This window comes from Hoplias malabaricus, chromosome 9 (genome assembly GCF_029633855.1).
Source record: "Hoplias malabaricus isolate fHopMal1 chromosome 9, fHopMal1.hap1, whole genome shotgun sequence".
Lineage (NCBI taxonomy): Eukaryota > Metazoa > Chordata > Actinopteri > Characiformes > Erythrinidae > Hoplias > Hoplias malabaricus.
Window position 1 is genome coordinate 25,484,515 of NC_089808.1, and position 10,932 is coordinate 25,495,446.

Below are 10,932 nucleotides of genomic sequence, written 5' to 3' on the forward strand. Positions count from 1 at the left end.
CTGCATGTCTGGTGTACAGCAATTGGACATGGAGTCATTTAATGTCACACTGTGTCAGGAGGGAATTCACTATCATGTAGGACTCTATATACCCCAGTAGTCACTTCTCCAGTGTCTTCCAATCAGTCTGAAATACCGTTCGCTGCTCACATGTCCAGCTACTTTCCCAGGCCAGTCATCCTCCTGAACACTGCACCATAAAACAGTGTCAATGTGAGTTTGCCATTCACCCTTAACCTCACAAGCAGTTCTTAAGTAGAGATCCCCTCCATAAGGTCAGATGGTCCATTTTTGTGTCCAGGATCACCGTGTGGGGCAGTTAGGACTGAGAAAAAAGTGGAATGGCTATGAATCTGACAGCCCCTACACTACACATTATATAGCATGGATGTTTACCAATATTCTAATAAACAATGCATTAAACCAGCTTTTACCAAACAGGTATATTGAGAGAGATGTCTCATTCTTGAAATTACAGTCCTACTTACACAAAGTCGTATGTCCTTCATTTTGCGGGCTCATTTAAATTTTAAATCTAAACCAGCTCTAAAGAACATTTAACGGTCAGCTTGATCCATCTCACCCCAAGAGTTCAAATATTAAAATTTGGTTAGATTAGTGATACAATCTAAGAAGTAAAATTTCTTCATGTTCAGGATATAAATAGTCTGTTTTATTGTGTCTTTAGTGAGCTTTTCAGATCTTTGAGACAATTTGAAAATAAAGAGATAATATCCGCGGAAAGAAGCTAAACGTGTAGTTTTTCCACGGTTTGGAAGTTGTGTTCGACAGAATGCAACTACTGCACCATTTAAGGTGAAACAGAAAATCCAAATGAATCGATTGCGGATTCTTTGTATCCTGGATGTGAATTTTTTAACTGGCACCTCAGTTTGGCCTGTCGAATTTGAGCAACTTCGAAATGTACTGTTTAAATTTTTTTAAGCTTGATTTTTTTTATCTGAATTTATTAACCGTGAATAATAACAGTGAAAACGTCAGGAGCAATTATATTCAGAGGTGGAAATCTGAAGACTTAAATTCAAATGTAACAAAGTTCAGATGCATAATTTCAGTGGAAAAAAAATCAGTGCTGCAAATTCAAGGGTGGTAATATTTCAAAGCCTGATGAGATAGATTTGCTTCCATAGAGATCCTTCCGGTGGTGGCACTGGGAACTTCTCTTACCCAATTGGGAGGATTCACCAACGACAGACGAGAAGGGGGGCTGTTTGCCGCCTGAAGAACCTGTAAAAAAGGAGAAAGAACAATGTCATGGCTAATTATGTAAACAAACTTAACCGTACAGTGATGTGATGGTGGAAATATGCTGAAACAGTATGTAGTACAGTGCTGTAATGTGTTGACATTATAATTGTGTTAGTAGCTCATCCTCTCAGGCAGAAATTAGTTTACCCGGAGGCGGGGCTTAGACTTTATATATGACTTCTGGACTCGTCCCCTAAGCTCTTCTGTTTTTGAATTGTTTGCTTTTTTACATCGAAAATAATGAGTGGCGCTTCCAAAACATCCACAAAACCCTCCGAGGGCTCATCTGAACAGGTAATTGTTTTAATGGTGTGCAATTATTAGAGTTTTAACATAGAACATGAACATAGAACTCTAATATTAAAAGAATAACTTTGGTCGTACAGAAACAATGGGTAATATCCAAAGCCTGTTAGTTATTTATGATTATTTTTATTCTCCATAAATGTGGTTTAAATGTAAAGAAAGGGCTCGAGTGGTTTGGTGTGATAAACCCAGCTGGAGAAAGTTGTTCAGAAACCAGATGTCCACTTCAGTTAGTATTAAAACTAGCACTAAATGTCTTAAGCTTTTCCACTATTCTTCATCACCATCATCTTAAGCTTCATTTTTTTAAGCGGTAGAGTACACTGGTGGTTGTAGAGGGAACATAAATGTTTGTGTTGAGCTGACCATGGTCTGGAGCTTTACCTGATGTTATTGAGAATTATTTAATTTTGAACTGAGTGTTTGTTTTCACTGGTGTAACATTTTCTACCCATTACGGTGCTGATTTAGTGGTCCAGGAGACTCTCAGACCAATCTCATACATTGTATATAGCACATGTGATACTCTCAGCCAATCAGATCGGTGCATTGTGATGAGGGCTGAGACTTGAGAAATTAGACTTACAAGACAGGGCTCCAGACTGCAAGTGCACTTTCAGCTGGATATTTCTTTTGGTTGGGGGACTATTCTCAGTCCAGCAGTGACACTGAGGGGTTTAATAACTCCAGCAACACTGCTGTCTGATCCACCCACACCAGCACAACACACACTAACACACCAACACCACGTCAGTGTTACTGCAGCGCTGAGAATGATCCATTACCACATCACACCTGCTGAGTGCTGAAGAACAGGGGGAAAGCGGGATAAAGTATGCAAAGCAACAGATGGACTACAGTGTGTAACTGTAGAGCTACAGAGTGACTGGAGTGGACAGTGAGTGTAGAAACATGAAGGTGGTAGTAATATAATGGTTGGGTTTTTTTTTACCTTTTTAAAACTTAGTGAATTAAGTGTTGAACACATCACCAATTTTGTAAGTAAATATATTTCTAAAGGTGCTATACTAGAGGTTGGTGACAATCCACCAAGTCCATAAATTGCTTTGTATAATAATGGGAAATGACACAGGGAAATAATATTGAACACTGTAAAAATGCAAATGTGTTGAGTTATACATTGTGTGTAAGTCATGTCCATGTTTTCTCTCAGAGCGGAGTGTTCGGGTGGATTTTCAGGAGGAATCCCTTCAGCTCCTCGGCTCAGGTAACGTCCCCAGCGTCTAAACAGCACGGCCTTCTTTGGCAAAGGTAGCGTTCACAACTTTAATGAAAAAAAAAAACCACTTTATATAAATTTGAGGGTGTTTCCTCACCATTTGCTGCCTTCTTGGCAGTTTGTGCTGGAATAAATTGAATAAAACGTTCATATAAAAACTTAAGCCATGTACAAACAGTCCTTTTTCCTCTCGTCAAGCACACCCTTCCACCTTAAAGGACATGGAGCTTCTGAAAGATAAACCAGAGAAAACTGCACAATAGCAACAATGTAGAAACACCTTAGCAACCACCTGGGATACAAACAGCTTAGGAACCTCATGGGATACCATAGCAACTGCCTAGCAGCACAATAGTAACCATCTGAAATCCCATAGCAACAGTCTAGTTGCAGCCTAGCATCCAACTTGAAGCCAATTATCAACACCATAGTAACAACCTAAAAGCCACATGGCAACACCTTAGCAACCACCTGCAGTGGAATAGCAACTGCCTAGCCACACTTTAACTACCTGGGATACCATATCAACAGCCTAGCAACCACCTATGATTAAAATATCAACTACTTAGCAACATCTTAGCACCGGGTGCCATAGCAAAAACCTAGTTACACCTTAACAGCCACTTAGCAACCCACTTTGAATACTTTGGCAACCATTTGGGATACCACAAATTGGCTAGCGATGGTTTTCCACCACTAGCAATCTTTTTTTTTTTTTTTGCAAGCACTGGTATTTCTTATTTCTTAAATATAAATTATGTAGAAACAGCCAGTTAGTCAGTGCCTTTTAAAAGACCTACCTGAAATGAGTCTGCATTAATGATTGTTAATTTATTGATCCTAGAAAAATAGAACACTGACTTTAAAACTTTTCAGTTGCCCAATCAGTTCAAATCTATTAGTTTGTAAACAGATGACCACTGTGGAGCAGATAAACAAACCACAGACCTTCTCAGTGGTGTTTTTAAAGTGAAGATGTTTGTTTTTTAAAATGTTGAAGCTGCTTGTTTTTCTGTTATTGGGCACAAATGTCCAGGATCCTGATCCTGAAAGCTTAGAAATTCTCCAAGAACTGAGCAAGATCAGAACTCTGGAAGAGAAAATGAAAACCATGGAGGAGGAAATGAAGGAGATGAAGAAAGTCAACACAGGTATTGAGTAAAAAGGAGGGTTTTAGAGGCTTCAGAGATATAACAAAAAGGGTATAGATTAGCATATCTTTGTTTTGGATGCTGGTATTGTCATCAGCAAGTATTACCATGCCTATCCTTTACCATACTATCAAAGTCGGAAGGAAATTAGGCTACATTCACACAGCAGGTAAAAGTGGCCCAAATCTGTTTTTTGTTCTGCGGTTCACGCTCTCTATACAATGTCACCTATATCTGGCATCAGTCTGAACAGGTCACACTCCTAAACAGATCCGCATGTGCAAAGGATGAGGATTCAGGCGCTGAGCAGAAGGAAGTATCTATTTCATAAAAAGCACTTTTGTTTTTAACACAAACTTGTCACATCTGATGAAACAGACCAGATTTGGGCCACTTGCCTGCTGTGTGAACGTAGCCTTAGACTAGGTTACTTGGGAATAAAGAATAGCAGCTTTTCCAGCCAGAATTCTCGTCGCAGCCATTGCTCTGATCTAAAGTAGTGCAGAGATTGGAGATATGACACGATTCTCCCTTATGTCTAGCTTATATTGCGCACACCCATCGGCCCAAACATTAAAAACACCCCCTTGTTTAACACTACACCTAGATTACAGGTCACTCTGTAGTTTTGCAGTTACAAACTGAACATCTGTATCCTTTGTTAGCCCTGGGCCTATTGTGACACTGAAAAATAATTAAGCACTTACAATCAGTGAAGGAATGATTTATTATTATTATAATTATGTTTACTGTTATGAAGATGCTGTTTGTGTTTTTCAGAGCAGGCAGAGATATTAACAGATTTGAGTGGGAAAATGATGGAGATAAAGAAAGGTATACTTCTAACTAATGAATTGTAATTTCTGATAACTATAAAATGTAAATTATATATATAAATTTTGTATATCAAAATTCAGATTAAAATACTTGACAGTGATTTAGCTCCATACACATGGCAAAGCTGCAGCTCACTCAGCTACTGCCTTGCCCTCTGCCCCTCCTGGGTAAAGGGGGTAAACCCACACCCATGTTAGTCTTCTCTCTGTTCACACTCTAACTTGTTCCGACCAAAGCAAATTGGTTTCTTCCCTTCCAGACCACAAGGTGGCGTTCTCTACCTTCCTGCTGGATTCCTCCCAAGGACACGCCAACTTTGGACCCTTTCAGACATTAACCACAGTTGTCTATAAACATGTGTTTACAAACATCGGAGAGGCTTACGATAAAAGCACAGGTAATAACCTGATAGCATTGGTTTAATGGTTAGAGAAGAGGGTTTAGGCCTGAAATGTCATTGGTTCAATTCCCACATTCGGCAAGAAAATTGGGGGAGGTGGGAGTGAATGAACAGCATGGTCTTCCTCCCTCAATCCACATCTGAGGTGCCCTTGAGCAATTCACTCACACCTGAGCAGCAGGGATGGCAGGTTGGGGAGAGTTTGTGTATCATCAGAAGATGAAGAGAAACTGTCCTTCAGGAAATGAAAAGAGGGGGGGAAACACTCCACGAGACTGAGCTGCAGAACAGCAGTGAGGTAAACCTGTGACTGTTCTTCTCCAGGTTGGTTAGTTAATAGTCTACATAACAAAGCTGTGGGAATGAGGTGGTGTGCAACTGCTCTCCACAACCTTAAAAGCCTTAGTGTCATGAATCAAACTTTGAAGCTCACTTAAACTTCCCCAAAACTCACCAGTACAGCCTTAGATCCTTACTATTCCATTCCACCTTAAAAATGAGTTATTTCTAAGTGTTGCGTTCTTGGTAATTTCACCACCTTAAATGTTTTCACACAATCGCACTAAAACCCGCATATTTGATGTTTTCTGCTGCATCATTTAAGGCGACACAAAGCTGAAAGCTGGAGAATAAACAGCTCTTCGCTCCTTTTTGTTCTATTCCACCTTAAGGACTGCAGTTGTTACTGAATCAGACAAATGCATGGGTTGGGCGGGGTGTGGCCAGCAACAACTTATTTGCATTAAAGTGACAGCCCTTAAACGGCTTGTTCGGAAAGGGACTGAAACTGGTGAGAATAGAGTTGGTGATATCTGAGTTATTTTGTGCAAAGAACTTCATAAACATGTTTTGTATCTGCCAAAGACCAATTCTAACTTGTTGAAAAAGAGGTAGAATATGTCCCCTTTAATATTTACCCTAAATTTATCCGATGTTTGTTGTTGCAGGGGTTTTCACGGCTCCTCTGAAGGGCGTCTATGTTTTCTGGGTGTCTTCCAAAGCAGAAGGAAAATCTGGAAGCTCTCTGACATTGGGTTTGTTTAAAAATGATCATCACATCATGTCCACCTATGCCGAACAACCAACTGGTATGTACAGCTCCTCCAACAGTGTGACTCTGTCTCTGGAGAAAGGAGACCGCATGTCTGTCCGTCTCTACCCTTTCTGCTGGATTTTTGACAACGGTGAACACCACCACAGCTCCTTCTGTGGACATCTGCTCTTCCCGCTGTAGAAAACCTCCTCCAAAAAACAGCAGGACAAGGCCTACCGCCAGCTGATGTGGGGTTGTTGTCTCAGAAGCTCTTATTATTCATATGTTACTAGTCGAGTTTAACTTCATAGAAACTCTTGTTTATATACTAGATTTCACACTTAACCACTTTGTAAATAAAGCAACACCTGGTGCTCAAACTGATGTACAGTTCATTTAAATCTGCAAAAGGTGATCTGTCTTAAACACTTATTTCTTGAAATACTCTTTACTTCTCTTTAGCTATTGGTAAATCATATGCACTGATGACACCATCCCCAACCCAGTTAATCTAAGCTGTCTCAAATAGTGCCCTACTCCCTACGTAGTGCACTTCAGACTATAAAATGAAAACTATTCACAGTGAACTAAATATTAGCCAGAGAGAGCTGAAGCTATTCAACACAGGGCATATATTGTGTATTTTATGACCTACATTATGCACTACATAGGGTGGAGAAATATCAGATTTGGCACTTGCACACTTTGACACAGAAGCATAAACTGGTCTTTATCAAGCTGTGATTTTCCTGTGGGAGATGATTCAACAAAATAGTCAATTTTTTTTTTTATTCAGAATCACCACACATTTTTAAGGTGGAATGGTATGTTTCAATAAAGAATGGTACTGTATCTTGCTGGTGGCTGAAATAAATTCCTTACCGTTGTAACTGAAACAGCAAAAATGTCAGTGTTACCCCCCTGTGGAGCAGGAATAGAGCAACATCTCGGTTCTTGGCTGTGGCTCAGACTGCGATGTATGGAGAGAAATATTGTGCCAATTCAGATGGAGACCCTTAATTTCCTCAATTACTGAACCAGGACTGTGTACAAACTCCAGAACTTTCCAACGTGCAAGCAGAGCAAAGTGTGAGGAAGCTCATACTGAATAACAATGACAAATTAAGGCACAGGTGCACTCCAGTCAAAAAAACCTTTTTGTTAAGCCTTTAATCCTGTTACATTTCACACAAAAGTCAGAACAATTCACACCATAAACCATCACAAACCTGAAGTGTGTCAATGAGCTAATGCAGCATCAGGAGTTATCTGATTAAGTGCTTCGTGAAGTGCCACCAGGACAAAAGAGACAAGATTATAGTGCAATTAGTCTGGAGTGTGTGTGTTCATGTATTGTGTATGTATATGTAGTGTGTGAATGTTAGTGTATTTGTAGTGTTTTTATGTATAGTGTGTTTTCTTTGTGTTTGTGTATCACTGTGTCCAGAACAGGAAGTAGATCTGTCCAATTGTGTCTCCACACACCAGTCGCCTGCTGTCCTCAAACACCTCTATTGGAGCTTCGCCCACAAACACACCCACCTGTGGAGAGAGTGGGAGGGGCTCAGGTGGGACCCCACCACACTGTACAGATCTGGGTGGTTACTGAAATGAAGTGAAATTAAGATGAAGTAAAGCGAAGCGAAGTGAATTAAAGTGAAGTGAACCGAATACATGCTGCTTTACAGTTTATTATAACAGTTGCAAAAAGTCTTAAGCATAAAGCACTTAAAAGGATAATAACTGCATGTGTGGTATACAGCAATTGGACATGGAGTCATTTAATTTCACACTGTGTCAGGAGGGAATTCACTATCATGTAGGACTCATACCCCAGTAGTCACTTCCAATCAGTCTGGAATACCGCTCCAGCTGCTCACATGTCCAGCTACTTTCCCAGGTCATCCTCCTGAACACTGCACCATATAACAGAATGTCAATGTGAGTTTGCCATTCACCCTTAACCTCACAAGCAGTTCTTAAGTTGGGGGGGGGGGGACTTCTCTTAGCCAATTGGGAGGATTCAACAACGACAGACGAGAAGGGGGGCTGTTTGCCGCCTGAAGAACCTGTAAAAAAGGAGAATGAACAATGTCATGACTAATAATTTAAACATACTTAACCGTACAGTGATGTGATGGTGGAAATATGTTGCAACAGTATGTAGTACAGTACTGTAATGTGTTGACATTATAATTGTGTTAGTAGCTCTGCTCTGCCAGAAATTAGTTTACCCGGAGGCGGGGCTTAGACTTTATATATGACTTCTGGACTTGTACCTAAGCTGTTCCCTTTTCGAATTGTTTGCTTTTTTACATTTTACACCGAAAACAATGAGCGGCACTACCAAAACATCCACAAAATCCTCCAAGGGCTCATCTGAACAGGTACTTGTGAAACCGCGGTCACGCCATCTGCACTTCGCGAAAACGCCGTCACGCCATCTACACTAGGATTTCTTGTGCGCGTCTACATCACGGTTTACGGTAGAATGTGTGAGAGCGAGAGGGGGGGACTCTCAGAGAAGCGCAGGTATTGAAAACCCATAACAAATGGAGTTTAAAACATAATTTCACATAATTCAATTCAAGTTAACTCAAACGGTTACCAAACCACTTCACTGCAGCCTTGAAGAACATGTTCTCAGGTACTCAGGGTATACTTTTCATACATTTTTACTGTAGGAATGTTGAGTAAGAGCATTGCAAATTTCAGTAAAAACTATGTTTAATTATATATATATATATATATATATATGGCAAATTTTGAGTGCTATTAAAGGGTTAAATCAAACTGTTACCAAACCACTCCATGTTCTCAGGTACTCAGAGTATAATATTCATTAATCTTTGCTGTAAGATTTGGAGTAAAAGCATTGCAAACTTCATAAAATTAACAATTCCCTTCCTAAATCAGGGCCCTGTCATGGCGGAAGGGCTTGTGTGGTCTAATGACTTTCAGGGCTATGTCTTTGGGAGCTGTTAGGTGAACAGGTCTGGACGAAGATCGAAACCAGGGGTGTCAAACTCATTTTCACAGAGGGCCACATCAGCACAATGGTTGCCCTTAAAGGGCCAGATGTTACTGGAAGACAGTATAAATGTAACTAAATGTAACCAGGTGTAATGTAGAATAAATCTAAGTACTCCTTAATGTTAAATAACTCTGAATTTATTACTTTTTCAACTTATAAATATTTGCATAGATATAAAAATGTTTGCTTGTTGCTCTGTTAACATAACACAAATCCTGTTCATTTGTGAGGTTAAGAAACTCATTACTCCATCAATCAACAATCAAACTATCCAAGTGAATAAAGAAAAGTATCAAACACAAGTTGTCGTTGACAGGGTACTGCCGATTCCGCAGATGGGTACTGTCAGGTGAAAAAGGCTGCAGCTGTAGCAGTTGCAGAAGCAAAATCCAGAGCATGGGAAGAGTTTGGAGAGGCCATGGAGAATGACTTGCAGACGGCCTCAGAGGTTCTGGAAAACACTCAGACAGCTCAGGAGGGGGAGCTGGGACACTGTACAAGCTGTGCTCAGTAAGGATGGTGAAACTCTGAACTCAACTGAGCGTATTGTTGGGCATTGGAAGTATCACTTTGAGGAACTCCTAAACCCAAGAGAAATGCCTCCTAGACGGGGTGGTGCCAGAAGTGTCTGGGGTGTCATTTATATTTCCTAGGCTGAAATCACTGAGGTGGTGAAAACTTCGCAGTGGCAAAGCCCCAAGAGCGGATGAGATTCACCCAGAGTTACTTAAGGCCCTCTATACTGTGGGGCTGTCTTGGATGACTCGCCTCTACAATATTGCATGGACCTGGGGAAATGTGCCTTTGGATTGGCAAACGGGGATGGTGGTTCCCATTTTTCAAAAAGGGGACCAAAGAAAGTGTGCCAGTTATCATGGCATCACACTTCTCAGCCTCCCTGGGAACGTCTATGCCAAGCTGCTGGAAAGGAGAATCCATCCGATAGTCGAACCTAGGATTTTGGAGAAAGAATGCGATTTCATCCTAGCCGTGGAACTATCAACCAACTCTTTTTCACAGATGATTGAGGGGGCGTGGGAATTTGCTACTCTACTCTACACATGCTTTGTGGATTTGGGGAAGGCATATGACCATGTTCCCCGAGAGATCCTGTGGGAGGTGCTTTGTGAGTATGGGGTGTCAGGATCGCCCCTGTGGTCCTAGTACTCTCAGAGTTTGAGTTGTGTTCGCATTCTCGGCAGAAGGTCAAGCTTGTTCAGTGTGGGTATTGGACTCCATCAGGGCTGTGCCTTGTCTCCACTCCTTGTTCTTGATGTTCATGGACAGGGTGGCGAGGCATAGCCTGGGACAGGAAGGCTTCTGTCGAAAGGGTTCGGGAGGTGGTATCTCTGCTGTTTATAGACAATGCCGTTCTTCTGGCTTCATCGCACGTAGGCCTCCTGTGTTCACTTGAGCAGTTTGCAGCCAAGTGTGAAGCTGTCGGTGTGCAGGTCAGCTCCTCCAAGTCTGAGGCCAATGTTATCTCCCAGAAACAGATATCATTCTCCCTTCAGGTAGGGGGTGAGGACCTACCGCAAGGGAAGGAGTTTAAGTATCTAGGGTTCTTGTTCACGGGTGATGGGAAGAGGGATCGTGAGGCTGACGATGGGTAAGGTGCAGTGTCTGCAGTAGTGCGTTCACTTTACCAGACCATCGTGGTGA

General features: G+C 41.3%; 1 protein-coding gene across 1 annotated transcript; it reads left to right on the plus strand.

Annotated features, from left to right (window-relative positions):
• Positions 1-1,458: 1,458 nt before the first annotated feature.
• Positions 1,459-6,997, plus strand: LOC136707688 (cerebellin-2-like). Its single transcript, XM_066681905.1, has 6 exons — positions 1,459-1,563; positions 2,750-2,803; positions 3,852-3,966; positions 4,747-4,800; positions 5,063-5,200; positions 6,151-6,997. The coding sequence occupies exons 1-6, from the start codon at positions 1,510-1,512 to the stop codon at positions 6,435-6,437; spliced, it is 702 nt and encodes a 233-aa protein (XP_066538002.1). The 5' UTR covers positions 1,459-1,509; the 3' UTR covers positions 6,438-6,997.
• Positions 6,998-10,932: the final 3,935 nt, after the last annotated feature.